General features: G+C 42.3%; 2 protein-coding genes across 2 annotated transcripts in view; both read right to left on the reverse strand.

Moving 5' to 3' along the window:
• Positions 1-16672, reverse strand: part of mRpS6 (mitochondrial ribosomal protein S6) — a 73402-nt gene extending 56730 nt beyond the window's left edge. The window contains exon 1 of the mRNA XM_065237065.1: positions 16660-16672. The gene's annotated coding sequence lies outside the window, so the exon portion shown is untranslated. The remainder of the gene's footprint in view (positions 1-16659) is intronic.
• On the reverse strand, positions 9752-24712 carry LOC135713829 (uncharacterized). Its single transcript, XM_065237064.1, has 3 exons — positions 24068-24712; positions 20476-20559; positions 9752-11441 (listed from the first exon to the last, which is right to left on the reverse strand). Exons 1-3 carry the CDS (start codon positions 24442-24444, stop codon positions 10628-10630), a joined length of 1275 nt encoding a protein of 424 aa, XP_065093136.1. The 5' UTR covers positions 24445-24712; the 3' UTR covers positions 9752-10627.
• Between the last annotated feature and the right edge of the window lie 1687 nt (positions 24713-26399).

The raw sequence follows: 26399 nt of genomic DNA on the forward strand, positions 1-26399 counted from the left end.
TTTAGTTTAAGACTTTATTGGAATAACCTGTATGAAGTTAGATTTATTTGAGTAAAACGCACGATTTTCAACTTTTTACCTAGTGGACAAATTTTAGTAAAATTAGTGGAATATGAATTATGACTAAAAATGAGCAAAATTTCAAAAAGTTTAGATCATTATATTTCAAAATATTAATGTTTTTCATGGAAAGGCATTTTTATCAAATAGTTCTTATTTTTAATAAACGCAACCAAATAAGCCCAATACTGTACCAATAATAGATAAATTTATGATGATTCAGCAGCCAGAAATTCAGAAACGGATCCCTTTAAATTGTGCTTTTAAAGCTGTTTTTTTTTTTCTAAAATTTAAGGACATCTGTACGCTTAATTTTGAGACACACTGTACATTAGAGTGATGCAAAATTTGAAATTTTCGCTCCACAATACTTAACCGATTCCAAATCGGATCCTGACTAACCTCTAAAAATTGAAACCCATTTGGTGAGAAACTGAGATCGCACAAACCATTTGAAGTTTGTATGAGAATTACTATGGTAAAACCAAGATTTTTGTTCATGTCTATCTAATAATTCACCATATACCATATATATTGACCCGTTACATTCCGAACATTTTGTTTAAAATGAACAGGTCTAACATACATACATACATACATACATACATACATACATACATACATACATACATACATACGTACATACATACATACATACATACATACATACATACATACATACATACATACATACATACATACATACATACATACATACATACATACATACATACATACATACATACATACATACATACATACATACATACATACATACATACATACATACATACATACATACATACATACATACATACATACATACATACATACATACATACATACATACATACATACATACATACATACATACATACATACATACATACATACATACATACATACATACATACATACATACATACATACATACATACATACATACATACATACATACATACATACATACATACATACATACATACATACATACATACATACATACATACATACATACATACATACATACATACATACATACATACATACATACATACATACATACATACATACATACATACATACATACATACATACATACATACATACATACATACATACATACATACATACATACATACATACATACATACATACATACATACATACATACATACATACATACATACATACATACAGGAAATGCGGAGAGAAGGGGCACGTTGCAAAAGACTGTACAAAGCAACCGAGGTGCATGCTCTGCAAAAAGGAGGACGGAAATGGCCATGTGACGGGAAGTTTCAGGTGCCCTGAGTTCAAGAAGGCGATGGTGGGCCAGCAAAATAAATCTCAATCATTGTAACACAGCACAGCAACTGTTGTGGCAGTCAACAACGGAAACAAAGTGCGACGTTGCAATCATTGCAGAGCCATACCGAGTCCCTCTCGATAATGGTAACTGGGTGGCGGATAGAGCAGGAATGCCGGCCATACAAGTCATGGGCAGGTATCCCATACAACAAGTGGTGGCAAGCTCATATGAAGGTTTCGTGATCGCCAAAATCAATGGAATCTTTGTATGTAGTTGCTACGCACCCCCGAGATGGACAATTGAGCAGTTCCACCAGATGCTAGATGGGCTCACCGAAGAGCTCATTGGACGGAGACCAGTCGTCATCGCAGGAGACTTCAATGCTTGGGCAGTGGATTGGGGGAGCAGATGTACCAACGCAAGAGGGTATAGCCTGCTGGAAGCTCTGGCAAAGTTGAACGTCAGTCTGGCCAACGAAGGAACCATCAGCACCTTCCGCAAAGATGGTAGGGAATCCATTATCGACGTTACTTTCTGCAGTACGTCGCTAATGGCAAATATGAACTGGACGGTGTGCGAGGAGTACACCCATAGTGACCATCAGGCGATCCGGTACAGTATCGGCGAACGAACACCGGTGGAAATGCGGAGGACGAAAGTAAGCGAGCGGAAGTGGAAGACGAAGGCATTCAATAAGGATCTCTTCATCGAAGCTCTAAGGGTAGACAACAGCGTCCCGGGCCTAAGCGCGAATGAGTTGACCGAATTATTAGCAAGGGCATGTGACACAACTATGCCGAGAAAACTGGAGCCAACGAACAGGCGGCGTCCAGCCTACTGGTGGAACGAGGAAATTAGCACCCTCCGTGCTACTTGTCTTCTAGCCAGAAGGCGTGCTCAGAGAGCAAGAACAGAAGCAGACAGAGAGGAGCGCAGGGTGGTGTTCCGAGAGGCCAGGGCTGCACTGAAACGAAAGATAAAGCTGAGCAAGTCAAATAGTTTCAAGGAGTTGTGCCGCGATGCCGATGCCAACCCCTGGGGCAACGCATACCGAGTTGCGATGGCGAAGATCAGAGGCCCAACGATGCCGGTTGAAATGTGTCACAACAAGCTGAAAGTCATCGTGGAGGGACTTTTCCCACAGCATGACCCAACGAACTGGCCACCTACACCATATGGCGAGGTAGATGAAGACAACGTTGAACAAGTCTCCAACGAGGAACTCATAGCAGCAGCGAAAGGGTTGAAAGCGAATAAAGCTCCCGGCCCGGATGGAATTCCCAACGTGGCGTTGAAGGCGGCGATCCAGACGTTCCCGGACATGTTCAGGATGGTGCTGCAGAAATGTCTGGACGATGGTCAGTTCCCTGATAGGTGGAAGGTACAAAAGCTTGTGCTGTTGCCGAAGCCCGGAAAACCGCCGGGGGATCCTGCATCGTATAGGCCAATATGCTTGCTGGATACTGTAGGAAAGCTCTTAGAGAGGATCATCCTCAACAGACTGACGAAATGCACGGAGAGTGAACACGGATTGTCGGAGAGACAGTTTGGATTCCGGAAAGGGAGATCGACGGTGGATGCAATTCGGACAGTGATTGACAGAGCCGAGAAAGCTTCCAAACAGAAGCGGAGAGGAAATCGATACTGCGCCGTGATTACGATCGATGTCAAGAATGCATTCAATAGCGCCAGCTGGGAGGCCATCGCCAAGGCGCTCCATAGAATGAGGGTTCCAGGCTACCTCTGCAGGATTCTAAGTAGTTATTTCCAGAACCGGGTCCTTGTCTACGTGACAGACACGGGGCAGAAATCGCTTAGAATCACGGCGGGGGTTCCCCAAGGCTCCATTCTAGGTCCCACGCTGTGGAACGGAATGTACAATGGCGTGCTGACGCTCAAGCTGCCCAAAGGAGTTGAGATCGTTGGCTTTGCGGACGATGTCGTCTTGACGGTAACCGGTGAGACGCTGGAAGAAGTGGAAATGTTGGCGGCTGAGGCGATAGATACGATTGGTAACTGGATGCAAGGAGCGAAGCTGCAGATAGCCCACCACAAAACAGAAGTGATGTTGGTCAGTAACTGCAAAGCAGTGCAGCGGGCAGAAATTACCGTTGGAGAGCACACCATTGCTTCGAAGCGCATGCTTAAGTATCTGGGAGTGATGATCGACGACCGGCTAAACTTTAATAGCCACATCGAATATGCTTGCGAGAAGGCGACGAAGGTCATCAACGCAATAGCCAGAATCATGCCGAACAATTCTGGTCCAAGCAGCAGCAAGAGACGTCTTCTGGCTAGTGTTTCCTCATCAATACTAAGGTACGGAGGTCCAGCCTGGATTGAAGCGCTGAAAACGAAGCAGAACCAAAGGAAATTGAGCAGTACGTTCCGGCTCATGGCCATGCGAGTCGTGAGTGCGTACAGAACCATTTCGATGGAGGCAGTATGCGTTATCGCCGGTATGATCCCAATCGGCATCACCTTGGCGGAGGACTACGAGTGCTATATGACGAGAGAAACCAGAGGAGTACGAAAAATGGTGAGAACGGAGTCGATGGCTAAGTGGCAGCAGGAGTGGGATGCAGCAGAGAACGGTAGATGGACACACAGGCTAATACCGACTCTTTCGACCTGGGTGAACAGGAAGCATGGAGAAGCCAACTTCCACTTGACGCAGTTCCTGTCTGGTCATGGCTGCTTCAGGAAGTACCTGCATCGGTTCGGACACACAACGTCACCCTTCTGTCCGGAGTGTGGGAATGTGGAAGAATCACCAGAGCACGTGGTTTTCGAATGTCCTAGATTTGATGATGTGCGAGAGGATATGCTCGCCCTTAGCACGGAGAATGTCGTCGAAGAAATGTGTCGAGAGGAGGGCACCTTTAACGCCGTCAGCAGAGCAGTAACGCAGATCATGTCAGCGCTGCAGCGAAAATGGCGGGAAGACCAACTAGAAAGTAGTAATGTGCTCACACAAGTGCGAACTGAAAGCCGAAGCCGGGAGAACTCTCCGTCAGAGTAGGCTGTATCCACCACCAGGGATAACCGAGTAGAACGTGACGCTGGGAGATAAATGGCTCACAAATTGGAGAGACGATCAGCGAACTGGAAGCGCCAATTAGCTGAGGTAAAGTGAGGTGCGTAATGCACGGCCCCCTCCGAAGTAATACGACAAGTGGTTCCGGGGGAAAAGGGCAAGGCGTCTAAGGAGGTTTTAGTGCGGTAAGAATCCCACACACCGTGTCACCGCGACTGTGCGCCCAGTCGTCAAGCGGTGGCACGATGGCCTTTTTGAAAGTTTCCTCCTTGCCAAAAAAAAAAAAAAAAAAAAAAAAAAAAAAAAAAAAAAAAAAAAAAAAACATACATACATACATACATACATACATACATACATACATACATACATACATACATACATACATACATACAAACATACATACATACATACATACATACATACATACATACATACATACATACATACATACATACATACATACATACATACATACATACATACATACATACATACATACATACATACATACATACATACATACATACATACATACATACATACATACATACATACATACATACATACATACATACATACATACATACATACATACATACATACATACATACATACATACATACATACATACATACATACATACATACATACATACATACATACATACATACATACATACATACATACATACATACATACATACATACATACATACATACATACATACATACATACATACATACATACATACATACATACATACATACATACATACATACATACATACATACATACATACATACATACATACATACATACATACATACATACATACATACATACATACATACATACATACATACATACATACATACAAGAGCTGGTCGGACGACGACCGGTAGTCATCGGAGGAGACTTCAATGCTTGGGCAGTGGAGTGGGGAAGCAGGTGTTCCAATGCAAGAGGGCACAGTCTGCTGGAAGCTCTGGCAAAACTGGAAGTTATGCTGGCCAATAAAGGCACCAGCAGCACTTTTCGCAGAGATGGCCGAGAATCCATTATCGACGTTACTTTCTGCAGTCCGTCACTGATGGCAAACATGGATTGGAGAGTGTGCGAAGGATATACCCATAGCGACCATCAGGCGATACGATATGGCATCGGTCAACGGAATACTGTGGCAGTACGGAGGACGAGAACTTGTGACCGAAAGTGGAAGACGAAAGCTTTCGACAAGGATTTGTTCGTTGAGGCACTTCGTGTGGACGGGAGTCCCGTAGATCTAAATGCGGACGAGCTGACAGAAACGTTAGTGAGAGCATGTGACACGACCATGCCGAGGAAACTGGAGCCAAATAACAGACGGCGTCCAGTCTACTGGTGGAACGAGGCACTTAGTACTCTCCGCGCTAGTTGTCTCAGAGCCAGAAGACGTGTTCAGAGAGCAAGAACGGAAGCAGACAGAGAGGAACGAAGAGAAGTGTTTCGAGCGGCCAGGGCCGCTTTTAAACGAGTGATTAAGCAGAGCAAGTCGAACTGTTTTAAGGAGCTGTGTCGAGACGCTGATGCCAACCCCTGGGGCGACGCATACCGAGTCGTGATGGCGAAGATCAGAGGTCCAACGATGCCCGCTGAAATGTGCCCAGAGAAGCTGAAAGTCATCGTGGAAGGACTTTTCCCGAAGCACGACCCAACAACCTGGCCACCTACACCGTACGGAGAAGGAGAGGGAGATAACGTCGAAATCACCAACGAGGAGCTCGTAGTAGTGGCGAAAGGATTGAAGGTGAAGAAAGCTCCCGGTCTGGATGGAATCCCCAACGTAGCGTTGAAAGCGGCGATCCAGTCATCCCCGGACATGTTCAGGATGGTGCTGCAGAAATGCCTAAACGAGGGTCACTTCCCTGACAGGTGGAAGATACAGAAGCTAGTGTTGCTGCCGAAACCAGGAAAACCGCCGGGGGATCCAGCATCATACAGGCCTATATGCCTGCTGGATACACTCGGAAAACTCTTGGAGAGGATCATCCTAAACAGGCTGACGAAATACACGGAGAGTGAGCACGGATTGTCGGAGAGGCAGTTCGGATTCCGGAAAGGGAGATCGACGGTGGATGCAATTCGGACAGTGGTCGAGAGAGCTGAAAAGGCGTCCAAACAGAAGCGGAGAGGAGATCGATATTGCGCCGTGATAACGATCGACGTCAAGAATGCGTTCAACAGCGCCAGCTGGGAGGCCATCGCCGAAGCACTGCATAGAATGAGGGTCCCTGACTACCTGTGCAGGATCCTGAGGAGTTATTTCCAGAACCGGGTTCTGGTCTACGAGACAGACATGGGACAGAGATCGATTAGGATCACAGCGGGAGTTCCACAAGGCTCCATCCTTGGTCCAACGCTCTGGAACGGGATGTACAACGGCGTGCTAACGCTGAAACTGCCCAAAGGAGTTGAGATCGTTGGCTTTGCGGACGACGTCGTCTTGACGGTAACAGGCGAGACGCTGGAAGAGGTGGAAGTGTTGTCAACCGAGGCAATCGACATGATTGGTAACTGGATGCAAGGAGCGAAGCTGCAGATAGCCCACCACAAAACGGAAGTGTTATTGGTCAGTAACTGTAAAGCGGTACAGCGGGCAGAAATCACCGTCGGGGAGCACACCATAGCCTCGAAGCGTGTGTTAAAATACCTGGGAGTGATGATCGATGACCGGCTAAACTTCAACAGCCACGTCGAATATGCCTGTGAGAAGGCTTCGAAGGCCATCAACGCGATAGCTAGAATCATGCCGAACAACGCTGGTCCCAGCAGTAGCAAGAGGCGTCTTCTGGCCAGCGTGTCATCATCGATACTGAGATATGGAGGTCCAGCCTGGGTTCCAGCGCTGGAAACGAAGCAGAACCAAAGGAAACTGAGCAGTACGTTCCGGCTCATGGCCATGCGAGTCGTGAGTGCGTACAGAACCATCTCGTCGGAAGCAGTATGCGTTATCGCCGGTATGATCCCTATCGGCATCACCCTGGCGGAGGACAGTGAGTGCTACAGGCAGAGAGAAGCCGGAAGAGTACGGAAAGTTGTGAGAGTGGAGTCATTGGCTAAGTGGCAACAGGAGTGGAACACGACGGAGAACGGTAGATGGACACATAGACTAATACCGATCCTTTCGACCTGGGTGAACAGAAAACACGGAGAAGTCAATTTCCACCTAACGCAGTTCCTGTCTGGCCACGGCTGCTTCAGGAAATACCTGCATCGGTTCGGACACGCAGTGTCACCCCTCTGTCCGGAGTGTGGCAACGTCGATGAAACGCCGGGGCATGTGGTCTTTGACTGTCCAAGGTTCGAGGCTGTGCGAACGGAGATGCCCGTCCTTAACGTGGAGAATGTCGTTGATGAAATGTGTCGAGAGGAGGACTCTTGGAATGCCGTCAGCAGGGCAGTCACACAGATTATGTCAGAGCTGCAGCGTAAATGGAGAGAAGAGCAGCGATCTAGCAACGCCAGCTAGCGCTGAGAGTACGACAAGTGCATGAGCACAGCCACCCCCCGAAGTAGTCGCTTCACAGTGGTCCCGGGGGGATCCAGGCAGAGGAGAGAGTAAGGAATGGGTTTTAGTGGAGCTGCACTAGGCAACTAGTGGATACCACACCGTGCCACCTTCACTACAGGCCAGGCTTCTTGAAGCTTTCCTAAACCTTACTATAAAAAAAAAAAAAAAAACATACATACATACATACATACATACATACATACATACATACATACATACATACATACATACTGCGCCGTGTTTACGATTGATATGAAGAATGCATTCATAGCGCCAGCTGGGAGGCCATCGCCAAAGCGCTCCATAGAATGAGGGTTCCAGAGACTACCTCTGCAGGATTCTAAGTAGTTACTTCCAGAACCGGGATGCTGTGCGAGAGGAGATGCTCGCCCTTAGCACGGAGAATGTCGTCGAAGAAATGTGTCGAGAGGAGGAGGGCACCTTTAACGCCGTCAGCAGAGCAGTAACGCAGATCATGTCAGCGCTTAAGGCTGTGAACACAGCAAAAAAATAATTTTGATATCACGTCAAAGTGGATGCACTACAATCATGTCGAAAATATGGTGTAATATTACTTGCTAAAAAAGACAAAATTATCATTAATACATTGCATGAACTGACATTACGCTGCTTTTACTGCATTTGTTTATTTATGTGGTCATAAAAATTACATGAAATTTTCGACATGATTGTAGTGCATCCACTTTGATGTGATATCAAAATTATTTTTTTGCTGTGAACCATTTGCCAAGTTAAATTTAACTCGTGGTTAAAAGTGACATTTCGAAAGTTATTTTCTATGTTCGAAAATCCCCGTGCTGTCGATCGACCGGTTTTCGAGCCACGGTTGTCAAAATTTAACTTCTTGTCTGTCAGAAATAACCATGCTCGGATAGCAGGGTTAATCGATAACTTTTCATCTGTCAAATTTTAACCAAAAGTTAAAATAATCCACCAAATGGTTCAGAGCCTAAGCGAAAATGGTGAGAAGACCAACTAGAAAGTAGTAATGTGCTCACACAAGTGCGAACTGAAAGCCGAAGCCGGGAGAACTCTCCGTCAGAGTAGGCTGAATCCACCACCGGGGATAACCGAGTAGAACGTGACACTGGGAGCTAAATGGCTCACAAATTGGAGAGACGATCAGCGAACTGGAAGCGCCAATTAGCTGAGGGAAAGTGAGATGCGTAATGCACGGCCCCCTCCGAAGTAATACGACAAGTGGTTCCGGGGGAAAAGGGCAAAGAGTCCAACACAGCAAAAAAAAAAATGTAATATCGATCAATGTAATTCAAGATGATGTATGAAATAATGATGTAATAGCAAAGAGCAGATACAATATTACATCAATGGATGTAATTTTGTTCGCAAAATCGATGTACATCGTACAACGTTATATTACACAACCGATGGATTGACCTGGTTGCAGCAGTTTGGATGTAATATTCAACAACTTTTTTTTTCTGTGAAGGAGGTTTTAGTGCGGTAAGAATCCCACACACCGTGTCACCGCGACTGTGCGCCCAGTCGTCAAGCGGTGGCACGTTGGTCTTTTTGAAGGTTTTCTCCTTGCAAAAAAAAAGCAAAAAAAAACATACATACACTACCAAGACTGAACAGTTATAACATGTTACAAGACTATTTTGATGTTATTTATAATGTCGATAATTATTATAACATGTTATAACTTTGTAGTCTGAACAAAGCATAATAGTGAAAGATAAAAAAAAAAACCTTCACCTATTGGGATGAAATTTCGAAGCATAATTTTTTTCTATGACATGAGCTGATGTACGTTTTATTAAAAAATCAATGGTGAATCATTTGATGTACCATATTATCATATATTTATATGTTTATCATAAATCGTAGACAAAACTTTATTTGATAAAAGTGCTTCTTCAAACAACCTATTGGATTCCCCTCTTTCAAATAAAGGCAACGTAAAACGAATATATGTCCTAAATTTTATCTATATCACTATAACAACACATTAATAGGGGAAATGGCTCTAATGTTGACCTATGGATCTAAAGATTGAGCCCATCGATAAAAATCCCGTTCTTGAATATTTTGTAGAACCATCCAAATGGGTATTTTTGGATGCTAGTGAAACATTGTCTAAAAATACTGTCCTTCAACATTTATGTATTAACTCAATATTGGGAATACTTAGGCTGACATTAGGGACATTATCCCTAGCATACTGTGCTGGAACAAATTGCGTAAAGGTCACTCACTAAGGGAAACGGGATGTGATTTCGATCTATGCGCCTATCGCTATAACTCACTGCTACACTTGTTCCTATGAAGGTATTTTGGGGTGTGAAGAGTAATTTATAATTGTTTATCTTTTGACAGATACTCGTATTTCGTCCACTACTTGCAGATAAGGAATTACCACGGAATTAACAGAAAAATACTCAATTCACTACAAAACGATTCCATAGGCTATTCCGCATTCAAGCATTTAGTTCAGCCGCATCTATGTAGACAACAAATTCAAACTTGAATTTTAGCGATAGGCTCAAAAAAAAGCACTGACCGAAAATACATCCCGCAACCCTACCTAGTCGTTATTTGAAAGAAGGAAATTAATGGAGAAAATCTTTAATTGGTTTATAGGACGCTTTGAAAAACAGCTCTGGGGTTCATCTGTTATATCAATCAATCTAGATAACCACAGTCAGATGCATGCTTGAACATATCGGTCAATCGACGCCTTCCATCCTGAGTTTTGATATTTTTCAGAATCCAGACCTGTTCAAGCGGGACTGCTTCGTCTCCCGTAATCTGGTCCAAATCGGGGACCTCATTTTCTTCCAACAGAGAAAATGGAATAGACTCGATACCCATGCCGCAGCCGAACCGAGCAAATTCGTGCAATTCCTTCTGGAGTTCCGAGTACGAGAACAGTTCCTCTGGGTTTGATCCGAGATCACGCAGCATATCGGACAAACTATTATGGTACGCCTTCAACAGATCCTCGTAGTGTTCCTCACGAATTTTCTGCGAAGTACAGGAATACACGAAGAACGAAATGTCCAACGCTGGAGACGAGTAACGTGCGAGTTGAAAATCGATCATCTTGGCTGCGACGGGTACACCTGCCGAGTCATAACGGAATAGAAAATTGGGCATCCAACAATCTCCATGGTTTATGACCGAGTTCTGATTTCGCGTATGAGTAAAATAAACCATTTTATCGTACAAATCGCAGTCGAAAAAATTGTGCACTTTCTTCTCCAGGTCCGAACCACCGTACTCCTGACTTAAGGCATCCTTGGCGATTCTGACCTGAACCTTCATAAAGTTACTATACCAATTCTTGTGCTGTTTGGCGTAGTACGTTTCTTCGACGTGTTTCACAAGCAGATGAAATTTCTCCGGTTGTTGATGCTTCATTGCGAGCGATAAGGCGTGGAAACGGCCAATAGTTTGCATGCACATGATGCACTCCGCTATACCAATGCCATCGCGTCTGAAAATAAAAGTTAAAAAAGAAGACTAGTATTAAAAATAAATAAAAATATTGATATATAAATCCTAACGAACATAAAAAATTTAATGTTTTATTCACACTTGACCATTTAAAAAAGCCTTAAATATTGTTTGCTCACACACATCGCATTCGAATTAACCAAGTTGCACAAATTGTGGGTGGCACAAACAGGAAATCCTGAGAAGAACTCAATGGAAATGTTGGCGAATGTTTCAAAGGAACTCAGAAAAGAATTGCAACAATATTTTGAGGATCATTTTAATCGAATTATAAGGCAGCCATTACCCGTATTCATCGGACGTGTGTTCTTTCTGCTCTGCTTAACTTGGTGAAATATTGTAGCGAAAATGAGTGTATGTAGCACTTGTTGTTGACTTCAGTGTCCTTTCAGTTCTTCCCAATGCAGGAAAAGTGCAAAAATTCTTCGAGAACAATATTAAGCTTTAATATTCGGACGTTAGATGCATTCAGTTTCATAACGTCCGAAATTGTGTTTTTATTGAGATGATAGACAATAAAGTTGCGTTGCGCTATGAAAAGGCGCGCAACTATAAACACGCGATTCTCTGTGCGATGAGTGAGTTCAAAATCCCGGTATACAGGGTGCATGACGAATTTTTGCAGTAAATTTCAAATAGTAATTTCTCATGCTTGTGCATCATGATTTAGATATATTCGGCAGCACTGGATAGCTTATACTGTTAGGTGTAAGATTTAAACAAACAATGTTGAGTAAACGTAAAGATGTCGAAACAAGAGAGCAATCTGTCAGCCGTTGTCGCTTTGTTGCGCGCCGGAGTATGCATGAAAGAAATAATTCGGTCGGTAAATGTGTCTGAAAGAACAGTGTATAATATTAAAAAAGGCTTGGGAAAGTGATAAGACGGAGCACCTGCTCATACTGCTAATAAAGCACAGAAATGGCTTACGGAAAATATTTCGTAAATTTGGGAGGAAGAAATTTGGCCCCCAAGCAGTCCCGATATCAATCCATTGGATTATTTTGTATAGGGCGTCGTCCAACGGGATATGTACCAATAGAACCCCTCACACCACACTTAAGTCGCTAAAAGCTAAAATCAAGGCAGTGATGACATCTATGGATCGAAACATTTTAAAACGTGCATACTGCAGTTTCCGGAAGCGTCTAACTACAGTCGTCGAAAGGGAAGGCAATTTTTTTGAATAAATTTACTTACAACTTCCATATGTTGCGAAAGAAAATAATTCGCACAAAATTCATTGCTAGAATAACTAACTGGTGTATTTTTTCTCAAATATGCCATTTACTGCAAAAATTCGTCACGCACCCTGTATGGATTGTGAAGCAGTGACCGTTCGAGTGCATGACCTTCCTCTGGCATGGCCACAAGCCACTGTTTGAACCACATGGCAAAGTACGGGACAGTGATATCCAGTCGACATGAGAAATGGAAGCACTACTTCCCTGGATTCCTGAGCGGTGTTCGAGTTTTGCGAATGCGACTCGAAAGTGGCATTTCATCGTACATCACGGTCGACAACAAAACAACGTTGGTAACATACAACAAGCAACCAAAAACGTGCCGCCATTGTGGCCGAGCAGCACATCCCAAACAGAAATGTTTGGATGTAGCCACATCGAACAATAGCACCGCTCCAGCAGCTCCACCAACGGAGGGGGTATTCAGTCTCGCTGATTGCTATCGAACAAAACCAGCCAACGACATCGGGTCAATCATCTCCTGCTTTCATAGGGTTCTCAGCAGAAGAACAACAGCGAAACACCGACAATCAAACCGAGGATCATCACACTTCAAACGTTGAAAGCAACGACGAAAACTCTAGCACCCGCTCATCAAACGCAACAAAGGATTCCATTTGAAAATACCAACAAACGCCGGCTGTCGCAACACAAGGAGAACGAAAAAAAGAAAGTTCGTGCTGATCAGTGCACCCAGAAGACTGGTCAGCAAACAGATCGTTTAGATGAAAATAATGCAACTTATCAAATAGGGGATAATACCATAGAGGTAACTCTAAGACCAGAAGGTCCCGAATAAACGAGCTCAACTTTTTGGCTCAGCTCTGGTACTATCTTCCGTCCTAAGCTTATCGATTCACCCCTCGAAACATAGGAAAATCGACGAACCCCTCATTTTATCTGTCAAACTTTCATAGCGAATCAATACAAACATAGTGTAGTACTGGAATTTATACTAGAATGGGTAACGTTAGTTGATTTGCTTGGGACCAATAGGCTAGTCAAGTAGTGAGCCCATTTAAAATCGTTAGTTTCGTATATTCGTTTTATTTGAAAAATAAAATCGGGAAGGGATTTAATTGTTCAATAATGGTCATCGGCCCAAGCAATGCCTAATAGGCGAGGGGGCCTTATAAATAAACGCAATAAAAAAAATAAGAAAACATAAAAAATTCTGAGGGAATTCCAAAACCTACCTAGAGTATTTAGGGAATGGTGAAAATAATTATATAATATAATAGATAATTTTGACTCAAAGTGTAAAATAGTTTTAAAGAATTCTAAGGTGATTCTTGAAGGTGAACCAAGGAAATTATTTAAAGATAATAGTTTTTAAATTTATAAATAAAAAATCATCGAATTGTTGGGAACAGTATTAGGGAATGATAATACTGAATAGTCATTTCTAAGAGTTTTCTAAAGCTTATGTTTAGATAAGTCTGCAGAGAATTCTTAAAATTTATTTTGAAATTTTACAGACAACAACAAAAAGATTTCCAATATTATTCTAGGGGAGTTCATAAACAAAGTATGACGGAATTCTGTGTTAATTCTAATGCAACTCATCTAAAAAGGCCAAAGAAATTCTGAGTAGAGTCTCAAAAAAATTGAGCAAAAATGTTTTTTTTAAATTCCGGATACAAACAAAAAAAAACAGAAATAAGAATTTCGAATCCTGAGACATGAATAAACTTAACAATTGATGGTAGAAAATTTCGTAATCGTTAGTATTTTACAAAAGATTTTAAATTACATTTTTTCAATAAAAATTGAAAAGAACCATTGTGTTAATTAAAACAATGATTACTAGTTTCTATCATGCATATTTAATTAGAAGACTTTATTTTTTCCGACAACTTTGTCTCAGCCGACATTTCGATAAGAAGTAACGATTTCGTGCTATGATTTATTGATAAACATTGAACAAGTCATCTCGATTTTTGTACTATTATTAATGGGAGAATCTTGGATATGTGGATCTATAATCTGTGACAGATTGTCCATAACAAACAATTATGCAAACTTTAATCGGAGAAGTCGCCTCTGATTGTGTTGAACTGGTCAGTAGTTGAAATTTATAATATTTAAAAAATATGTTTTAGTTAGCGAACGTTTACTTGGCTCAATTTAAGAGAACATTCCGATAATAGATCCCGAGTAGATTCAGTAAACCAGTTGAACGGTAAGAATTTGATGTAACTCTTTCTTCCAACAACAAGTTAAGGCCATACTACTTTTTGTAAAATTGAAATAACAGTTTGTTTTATAATGATATGGATTCTTTAAACTTAATTTGAAAAGAATAAAGAATAAAGCAAACAAACCATTTATACTCTGCGTTCTGGTCATAAAGCGTATAGGGCGTCGTTGTGCCAATTTGTTCAAGGCACATTTCGAGTATGAGAGAGTGATTGCAGTTTGCTCAAAAGTGCCTGAGTAAAATGCAAGTACTTTCGATGATTACACGTAGTTGTTACAGTGAAGATACACCCACATTCTCGTTTTTCCCGTATATAAACATTTTTTATTTGGTTTTTATGTGGGGGTGGGGTTAGTGGAATATGGGTTATAATATTAAGTTTACGTAAGGATAACATTTAAACATTGAGAAATATATAGCTCTATTTTGAGAAATACTACACTTAGCAACCGATGAACCATTCTGATGGCCCACATTATCGTGCAGATGCCGTAGGTTGGCAGTGCCTATTATTGGACAGTTTGCTGTTTATTAAGTTCTATCAGTTAAAACTGTATGTTTGAGCTTTTCTCTATATTTTGGCGTTTCTTAGTAGATAATCATGTATGTGTTTGCTGATTTAAAGAATAACTAGGATAAACATGAAGCTGTCCATAGTTGGGCGTAGTTTATCTTTTGGTACTTGCACGGTATGTTACGTGAGTACCCAAGTAACAATGTAATTGTTTTAAATGCAGGGTGAGACAATGCTTTTCATGCTTGACATGCACAGTTGTATACACCAACTGCTCATTTGTTAATAATTTTTCACTCAGTTGATGGGTCGATAGGTAGAGTCCTGGTGTGGAACTTGCCTCCTTGGCGTCGGTAGCATTGGTGATCAGCAAGGAAAACAAGATCGACAGAAAACAAATCAAGGAGAAAAAAAACACTAATGAATTTTTACACTCAAAGTCCGAAATGTGCAGCAAGCATTTCTCACTTCATTTTTACAACGCAAAAACAAATACAGTTTATTACTGGAATTAAAATCCACTTTTTTATGTATCAATAACAAGCTTAAACTGCTTAAACTCTATTATATCGACTGCTTCAAAAAGAACTATGTTTCGTCAACTGTGTGCAAAGTTATTAGCAAATGAGCAGTTCGTGACCAAAACTGTGTATGACAAGCATGATGTCATTGAGACACGATAAGATACGATATGGTTAGTTGGGTATTCCGATGAAAGGATCACTTCATAAAACTAATCCCGGTTGTCTTTCTTTTTCGTTTGCTATTTCATATTACTAACCATATCAACTATATGATAAACCAAACATTCATTCCGGATACTGAGTGAACCTTTTAAATAAGAAGATTATACACGAAGAGCGCTATCATATGAATTGTCAAAGAACCTGGAAGAATAATATCACCAAATAGGTAACTATACAAGCTTGACTACAGGTAGCACCATCTTCATCAGAATGTAAGTATTATTTACAACAATTATAACTAGATCAAGCATATTCAAATTGAAATAAAAGGTCCCTTTTTTAACTCTTTGTTTCTTCTCAATTCAAATCGGAGCGTTTGATACAGTATGTCCACGCATTCCTCACCTGTAGATTCACGAAATGCCTCGCTGTTTGAATGTATTTATTTAAAATTGAAGCATCTTTGGGGAAAATGCAACGCAGTAGGCCTGGCCGATAGGCTGATATGCTGCAAAAATCAATGTTGACAAGAAAAATGATTAGACGTTATCTAATCTAATTATTTTCCAGGATGCTGTCTTGTACTGGCTGCGTTTGTATTAGATTAGATTAGATTAGATAAGATAAAGAAAACAAATAATTGTTACTCAAAGGTTTGTGTAAATTATTTTGATTTGTTTCCCCATTTGTCCAGGGCATCTTTTGTGATAAATTATTTTGATAATGTGGAGCATTAAAAAAATAATAATAATTGAATAAATCTCGTTTCTGCTCAACATATCCACTTTGGAAGAAATTAGCATTGAAAAGAGATGTTCCTTAAATATTAGCCCACGAAAAAGGCATGTTCCCATCGTTGATGTCAGCTTTGCCGTGTGAGCACATTGCAGTGGAATAACAGAGAGGTGATGAAGGTGTTCAGCAGTACCTAGCACTTTCTGCTGCACGGAAAGGGAGCGCAACCATGGACGAGTGCACCGATGAATTTGAGTTCATGCACTGCCGAAAATTTGACAAGCAAGCGGGGCAATGCTTACTAAAAATGAACACTAAATATTCATTATTAATGAACATTTCCCCGCTTTTCTGTCAAATTTCCATCAGTGCATGAACTTAAATCCATCGGTGCAGTCGAATTTTTTTTTAATAAAAGTGCTAAAGGATATGTTATCGGACTATGTTCTTTTGAAAAATCTTCCTCTTTAAAAAATATTAAAAAAAAACCTAAATTTTTTTCTAAGTCCATGTAAACAAACTACTGCCAGATGTCAAAAAAAAGTTAGGTTAACCCGACGGTAAATCTCCCTATCCTGGATACTAAAGCATCCCAGTTTAGTTTTACCATAAGCCATACTGAGTTGCTGAAAATAACGCTCAGCACCTTGACATTCTCTTTTGTCTTCAACCCTGGTATCCTGGATCTCCTTGCATTGATTAAACCGACATCGATCGCTACTATTTTCAGCCGATTTATCTTTGCCCCGGATATGATCTCGAAACTACCAAACAGATGATGATTCCGGTCCATCGTGTGTCTTGAGGTGGCAATCACCGTGATGTCGTCAGCATACGCAACACACACTCGCTCCACCCATGTGAGGAGGGTATGAAGATAGAGAACGAACAGCAGCATCGACATCGGGTCTCCCTGACGTACGGACCGTTCTAAACGGAACGACTCTGAGAGGCACCCATTCACTAACAGCCCTGATGAAGAGGCAGCAGCGACCCGAGAGAGCCAGCCGAGGACGAAACCTTCGTCGAAGCCCAGAGAGAGTAGGGTCCGATGCAGGAACTCATGAGAGACCCGATCGAATGCGTGGTCAAGGTCGAACGCAATCATCTTCCCCTTCTGCTTCCTCGCGATTAGCTACGCAACACGATGTTTGCGCGAGAGTGTAGCTTGGAAATAGAGCGGTTGGTGTTTGCGCATTTTTGAGAGTCGTTCAGAACTCGATGGATCTGCAGTTCGCGTTCTAGGTGGAACTTCATCACGTGGGAGAGAATTTAAAAAGGTGTATGCCGATCTGAGGGTGCATTAGATAAGCGGAGCAAAATTTGCGTTGGAATGAGAAAGACAACTAGTTCTTTCTCCGCTCAGATCTGAATACACCATAAAATCGACGTTGAGCAGGGTGATCACTCAAAAATAAATTAAATCAAAAAAGCTAAGCTCCTCGATTCACCTTATTGAGTCCGGCCATGATATAACAACTTGTGATAAAAATTTATCTTTTCAGTATTACATTCTGAAACCAAAAATGATTAAAAATCAATCAAAACTGATTAAAAGAGAAACAAAAATGATTAAAATTTATTCAAACAAGATTACTTTCATTTTAAACAACCATGATTAAACTGGGTTTTATATCAGATGATTATTTTTTCGCAAGCGTTAATTAATTTTTAATCATTCGATATGATTAAACTGAGCTTAATGTCAAATTGATTAAATTTCAAGCAAAATGAGAATAGTTAAATTTATCAGTGTGCGCTCTTGCTGTCCCATCCCCTCCTCGCTTTTAAACCAATACGATAGTGCCATCGGCGAATTCAGAGGGGAGCTCATTGGACACAGCTTCATTAATAACGAAGTAGAGCTCTCGATAGATGACGTCGAATGTTCGTAGGTAGAACTCTACTGACAAACCATCAATCCCCGGTGATTTTATAGCGTTCTGAGATCCTTCGGCCCAAACCTGTCCGATAGCATAAAAAAGTCGATTTGTCACTAATTCAAATGATGTGTAATTATGGCTACTTATCCGTATTTTCGGTACTGGCAGATTTTTTATTTTAAATTAAAATTCAAAAAGTTTTAAACATCGATTTTAGGAGCTCACGGACTTCAGTACTGACCGAGTACCGAATCAGGTATTTTCGCTCCCAAATTCGATGCAAATTTGTTTTCATATGACATGCTTCTTCTTTTTCTTCGCATTTCAAGCTTAATGCTGATCGCATTTTAGCTTATTGCGTGCTCTCAACTTAGTGTTCTAGATGCACTTCCACAGTTATTAATTGCGAGCTTTCGATGCCTGTACCATTTTTGCATTAGTATAATTGTGTGGCAAGTACAATCATACTCTATGCCCAGTAGACTGATGCAAAATTTGAAATTTTCGCTCCACAGTGCTCAAACGGTTCCAAATTGGGCCCTTATTAGCCTCCCAAAATTTGAACTCATTTAGTGAGAAACTGACCATTTGAAGTTTATATGGGAATTACTATAAAGAAACTATAATTTCGGTTCATATCTATCTCAAAATTCATCAGTTCCCTCTACTTAAGAAAATGATAGCTGAGCATGTTGAAAATTTTCTCATCTATAACTTTGTTGAAGACCACTTTTCGATCAAATGTAAGGAGCAAAAAATATTAATCTTTCAAGTCACTGATGTCTTATGATTATGCAGGCAACATTGGTGTTTATGGCGCGTAGAATAGAGGACAAAAATCATGGCTACTATATCACACTGCAGAATACAGTGTTGCCCACAAGACAGTTGCCTAATCTTGCCATAAGATTATCAATCTCTTAAACAATTAATAACTATTTAATTTGACGTTTGACTGAAAAACGATTTTCTGCAAAGTTGTAGCTGATAAAAATTCCAATAAGATTAGCAATAGAATTTGTTAACAGTACAATATTTAGAAAGGCTAGAAGACAATGAACAAAATGTTTTGTTTCCCCATAGTAATTTCCATATAAACTTCAAATAGTTTGTGCCAAGTCAGTTTCTCACTTGGAGGCTAATCAGGGCCCAATTTGAAACCGTTTGAGCACTGTGGAGCAAAAATTTCAAATTTTGCATCAGTCTAATGCCCAGCGAAGTCGAGAAATTTTCCAACCCGAAAAATTCCTAGACCGGACCGGGAATCGAACCCAGCCATCTCCAGCATGGTCTTGCTTTGTAGCTGCGCCTTTACTGACTGAGCTAAGGGAGGCCCAATATGAAATACTTTACTTTATTTATGTTTAAGACTTTTGAAATTTAATTTTAAAAGAAAAATACTGCCAGTACAGAAAACATCCGTACACACAGTCCTATGTGTAACGGACGGCGAATCATACATGTATTTATTATTATATATAACATTTCGATGGAAAGGGAAAGTTTAGTGTTACATACGAGTTTAAGAGGAAGAAAATTTCAAAATTAGTATGTATAAAAAAAAATTTACAATAGAATAACTCTAACAATTGTAACATTTGAACAACGATATAATCGGTTCGTTTCTGTCTTCAAAACACGTTCAGAACGGAGTCAAGAACGACACATAAATGACGTAGCACTGGGGATTTTTGGAATTTTCATAACGTAAAAGGAACCTTCTCTGTAAGTATCTGTATCATTTGAACATACCTGGATGCCGCTCCGAATCCAAATTGAGTCAAGTCTTCCATAGCGATAAAATCATTCTCGCCATCCGAATACGCTGCTAGGCATCTGGAATGCAAAGAAGATAATTATAGTTGGCGCTATTTTTGGGCTACAAAATGGTGAGTTGACAACCTGGAAGGAGCGGAATACCTAGCCCTGGTCCTCACAAGTTCCTACTTCACGCCTCCTCGAGTCATATGATAACAAAAGACTACCAGCTGAAACATGGACACAGCTGGTTGGCGTAGCCTGGGCAATGTTGCCAGTCCGGCAATAGCAAAGTGAAGAGGTGCGACGCGAACACTGGCGCGGTAACCATAGTACGGTGATAGAGGAAATGCTTCACCAAACCTGAGCGTCTGCTCACCATGGAGGTGCGGCTCAAAACAGCGTCTGTTCTCCATGTTAGGAGCGGCTGATCACCGTCCTAGTGCCAGCGTGGGACTCTAAACAGAGCTGTGCACGATGGTCCCCCGGCGAGACAGGGGGTTGGGGCAGGCCCAACAAGCCGCCCTGGAAAAAAACAAAGTTGCAAATACCGAAGAAAGAAATACGGATCGGAACAATCGGCACAGACCTACGCGACGAAATAAGGACTACGATTGGAAACTCGGAACATGGAACTGCAAATCGCTCGGCTTCCCGGGTTGCGATAGGTTAATCTATGACGAACTTCAACCACGCAACTTCGAAGTCGTAGCACTGCAGGAACTTTGCTGGACGGGACAAAAGGTATGGAAAAGCGGGCATCGAGCGGCTACTTTCTACCAGAGCTGTGGCACCACCAACGAGCTGGGAACCGGCTTTGTAGTGCTGGGTAAGATGCGCCAACGCGTGATTGGTTGGCAGCCGATCAACGCGAGGATGTGCAAGTTGAGGATTAAGGGCCGTTTCTTCAACTACAGCATCATCAACGTGCACTGCCCACACGAAGGGAGACCCGACGACGAGAAAGAAGCGTTCTATGCGCAGCTGGAGCAGGTGTACGACGGCTGTTCGCAACGGGACGTCAAAATCGTCATCGGCGACATGAACGCTCAGGTAGGACGGGAGGCAATGTATAGACCGGCAATCGGGCCAAACAGCCTGCATGCCGTATCGAACGACAACGGCCAACGATGCGTGAACTTTGCAGCCTCCCGGGGTATGGTAGTTCGAAGTACCTTTTTCCCCCGCAAGGATATCCACAAAGCCACCTGGAGATCACCTGACCAACACACAGAAAACCAAATCGATCACGTTCTAATCGACGGGAAATTCTTCTCCGACATTATCAACGTCCGCACGTACCGCAGTGCGAACATAGATTCGGACCACTACCTAGTTGCAGTATGCATGCGCTCAAAACTCTCGACGGTGCATAACACACGTCGAAGTCGAACGCCACGACCCAACATTGAGCAACTACGGGACACCGGAGTTGCCCAGGACTACGCGCAGCAGCTGGAAGTTGCACTACCCACGGAAGAGCAGCTTGGCGCAGCTTCTCTTGAAGATGGCTGGAGGGACATCCGTTCAGCCATAGGTAGTACTGCTGTAGCGGCACTAGGTACTGCAATCCCGGATCGAAGAAATGACTGGTTTGACGGCGAATGCAAACTGTTAGTAGAGGAGAAGAATGCAGCACGGGCGAGAATGCTGCAACACCGCACGAGATTGAATGTGGAGCGATACAGACAAGCGCGGAACAGACAAAACTCGGTTTTCCGAAGGAAGAAGCGTCAGCAGGAAGATCGAGATCGCGAGGCGATGGAAAATCTGTACCGCGTAAACGACACACGGAAGTTCTACGAGAAGCTAAATAGTTCGCGCAAAGGCTACGTGCCGCAAGCCGATATGTGCAAGGACTTGGACGGTAACCTTCTCACGAACGAGTGTGAGGTGATTGAGAGGTGGAAGCAGTACTATGACGAGCACCTCAACGGTGAAGCAGCAGAAAACGAAGGTGGCACGGCAACAGACCTTGGAGCACGCGCAGAAGACGACAGGTTACCGGCCCCTGATCTCCAAGAAGTTGAGGAGGAGATCGGTCGGCTGAAGAACAACAAAGCAACTGGTGTAGATCAACTACCAAGTGAGCTATTGAAATACGGTGGTGAAGCACTGGCTAGAGCGCTGCACTGGGTAATTGCCAAGATTTGGGAGGAGGAGATATTACCGGAGGAGTGGATGGAAGGTGTCGTATGCCCAATCTACAAAAAGGGCGACAAGTTGGATTGCTGCAACTACCGCGCGATCACACTGCTGAGCGCCGCCTACAAGGTACTCTCCCAAATTCTATGCCGCCGTCTGTCACCATATGCAAGAGAGTTCGTGGGGCAATACCAGGCGGGATTCATGGGTGCCCGCGCTACCACGGACCAAATTTTCGCGATTCGGCAGGTTCTGCAGAAATGCCGCGAATACAACGTGCCCACACATCATTTGTTCATCGATTTCAAATCCGCATACGACACAATCGATCGAGATCAGCTATGGCAGATTATGCACGAGTACAGATTTCCGGATAAACTGACGCGATTGGTCAAGGCGACGATGGATCGAGTGACGTGCGTTGTTCGATTATCGGGGACACTCTCGAGTCCCTTTGAATCTCGAAGGGGGTTACGGCAGGGTGATGGACTTTCGTGTCTGCTGTTCAACATTGCGTTAGAAGGTGTGATCAGAAGAGCTGGGATAGACACGAGTGGCACGATATTCAGGAAGTCCATCCAGCTCCTTGGTTTCGCCGATGACATTGACATTATGGCACGGAACTTTGAGATGATGGCGGAAACGTACATCAGACTGAAGGCTGAAGCTAGACGGATTGGACTTGCCATCAACGCATCAAAGACAAAATATATGAAAGCAAGAGGTTCTAGGGACGACAATGTTAGCCTCCCACCCCGAGTTCAGATTGACGGTGACGAAATCGAGGTGGTCGATGAGTTCGTGTATTTGGGCTCACTGGTGACCGCCGAAAATGATACCAGCAGAGAAATTCAAAGACGCATTATGGCAGGGAATCGTGCCTACTTTGGACTCCGGAGGACGCTCCGGTCGAATAAAATTCGCCGCCGCACGAAGTTGACTGTCTACAAGACGCTGATTAGACCGGTGGTCCTTTACGGCCACGAGACCTGGACTATGCTCGTGGAGGACCAACGCGCCCTTGGTGTTTTCGAACGGAAGGTGTTGCGTACCATCTACGGTGGAGTGCAGATGGATGACGGAACGTGGAGGAGGCGAATGAACCACGAATTGCACCAGCTGCTGGGAGAACCATCCATCGTCCACATTGCAAAAATTGGGCGACTACGGTGGGCTGGGCACGTCGTAAGAATGCCGCACGACGACCCAGTGAAAATGGTTCTAGAAAGCGACCCAACAGGAACAAGAAGAAGAGGCGCGCAGCGGGCAAGGTGGATCGACCAAGTAGAAGGTGACCTGCGGACCCTTCGCAGACTACGAGGCTGGCGAACTGTGGCCATGGATCGAGTAGAGTGGAGACGACTTCTTCGGACAGCAGAGGACAACAAGGCCTTAGCCTGATTGGTAAGTAAGCTATTTTGCACAGGTATTACCTACTCACTTGCTACACTCGTCGAAAGGATTCTTTAGCAGTTTCGCCTGTTGAAATTTGTGAAATTCACTCAAGACTACATTGTAGAAGTTTATCTCATTTCGAAAGAAATCTGCCGAACGGAAAGTCTTCCTTCGGCCAATATTTTTCGGGATGGACTTCACTATTTGCTTGACTATTAGCGGAGCTCCATCTTTTGTCTTCCGACTAGTATCATCTTCCAACGTAATCCGAAAAAGTTCACTGAGGTAGGAATCTCCTTTACTAAAGGCATCGTTCTCAAACTTCCACGAGGTACACTTGTGACCACCATAGTCACGCATAATTTCGTCCAACACGACTTCGTTGAACTTGGGTGACACGGTTTCCAGCTTAACAGATGACATATCGGTTTCTTTGCTCAACCAACAATCTCGATTTTTTTTCTATCTTCTTATAGAATTTGAGCTCAAGCCTAATTGAACGATCCAATTTGCACGAACAGGTCTGATGAACTGATACGTTGAAGTTGAAGCAGCTATTTTTATATGACGTTATCTTTATTATCAGCGTTTGAACATATTTTGGACCGCGTTTTGCAAATACTGACTACCAAAGGGGAGGCACTGTTTACTAAATCTAAATACAATGCACTACCACGGTAAATAGCAGTAAATTGAGGCCAATATATACGTATAAGTTGAAAACCACCTCGGCTAAGTTCGCTACCGTATCATACGTGATACGTGTCGAAAAAGCTAGTTGAGTTAGGATTTTTGAATCACACTAAACCAGAGCTAATCCATTCGATGCTGACTCTTCAATATTTGCTACACCATATTATTCAAATATTCTCGCTTGCCAAATTTACTATACGTGCGTACGTGGATGAAAGTGTGTGGGTTTGTACTCAGCAAAACTGGCAAATATCTCCACTACCGAGTCAGTTATGTTTTGGGATTTAGCGGTGCGGTGAGTGTCTCAGGATGCTTTTGGCGTTGTTTTGCGTACATCGTCTTTTATGTGGTAGTGAAAAATGCCGGTCAATTAAATACACGTAGGCATGGTTGATCATAAATGCGAATGTTAGACATGCGCAGAAAGGCAAGCAAGGTTTGATGGTTTGCCCGATAGAAATCATGTTGAATGGTAGAACACACTATGATCTGCAATATTTGTTACACTTTTAAATACAAACAAAATCAAAACAAAATATGGTGGTATTAAAATTTCTATATGTACTCATTCTAGCTGTGGATGAAATCTAGAAAACAAATGAAAATTCCGTGAAAACAGAGTTGAGTTTCAACTATTGTGTTGATTGATATCGCTAAATAAGTTTATAATAATACTCCAAATATTAACGTTAAGAAATGACAGAAATAGACTAGATTAAATGAGTTACAATGTATTTTGCTTGCTTTTTTTGTGCGTACGTTACCACAGCGACCATTTATTTGGCCTATTGTAGAATATGCCCCGGTTTATTGTTTACCTTATCAGGGTGAAAAACGAAGATAAATCTGTAATGTCATGGTATCCTCAAATCACCGTTGTATGAAGGGCTTGTGGAAACCACCTTCCAACAGTAATGTCTTATGCCGCGAATACACTAGTATGACAAACTATGAGCATGAGCACATCCTAAAACTTTACAAGTTTGACCATGGATTTGCTCATAATTTATTATACAAATAATGCTCATGCTCATAGTTTGTCATACAAGTGTATCCGCGGCATTTAATATTTCTCATCTTATTTTGGGTTGTCTTAATGAATGAATAATAATGAATGTCTTTATTTGGTAATTTGAACGGCGTGAAAACCCCACATCTTTTCACAATTCACAATACAAAACACAAATTAAGAACATAAAATTCAACAAACATGATGACAACAACAGTTAGAAGCTTAAAAATGTGTTATTGGCATGGTCCATCGTTGGAAGCAAACTGTTGCATAATGTAATTTTGCCCATCAATATACGTCGAGTTGTTCATTCCTCGTGCAGACTTCGCTGAATTCGGTTACGAAACGCAACCGTAGAAATGTTGAAATCAAAGTAGTCGTAGAAGCGGTTAAAACTAGCAGTCATGAATCTGATTGGATCATGCAGGCCATAATGTGCTGTGCGCGCCCCAAGATGTAAGAAATTCCTTGTTCGTAATGATCTTTCAGGAGCATACATTTGTAATTCTCCTAGCATACTGGGAGAGTCGATACCGCCCACACATACTTTACAACGACCACTGTCTGAGCGATAGCCCAAAAGTTTACAGCGATGTTCGTACGGTGGGAGATTGACAGGATCGTTCCACGGGAGGTGGCGTAATGCGGATTCGATCCTCGCTATCCAAATCGC

Source organism: Ochlerotatus camptorhynchus, unplaced genomic scaffold, assembly GCF_037179485.1.
Source record: "Ochlerotatus camptorhynchus isolate MF236.1 unplaced genomic scaffold, CSIRO-AGI_Acam_v1.1 ptg000586l, whole genome shotgun sequence".
NCBI lineage: Eukaryota > Metazoa > Arthropoda > Insecta > Diptera > Culicidae > Ochlerotatus > Ochlerotatus camptorhynchus.

Excerpts from the sequence above, each read along its gene's own strand:
- LOC135713829 (XM_065237064.1), bottom strand. The coding sequence starts at position 24,444 with ATGTCATCTGTTAAGCTGGAAACCGTGTCACCCAAGTTCAACGAAGTC. Across the intron at positions 20,560-24,067 it reads CCTTTCGACGAGTGTAGCAA|ATGCCTAGCAGCGTATTCGG; the intron begins GTGAGTAGGTAA and ends TTTGCATTCCAG. Across the intron at positions 11,442-20,475 it reads GGATTCGGAGCGGCATCCAG|ACGCGATGGCATTGGTATAG; the intron begins GTATGTTCAAAT and ends TTTTATTTTCAG.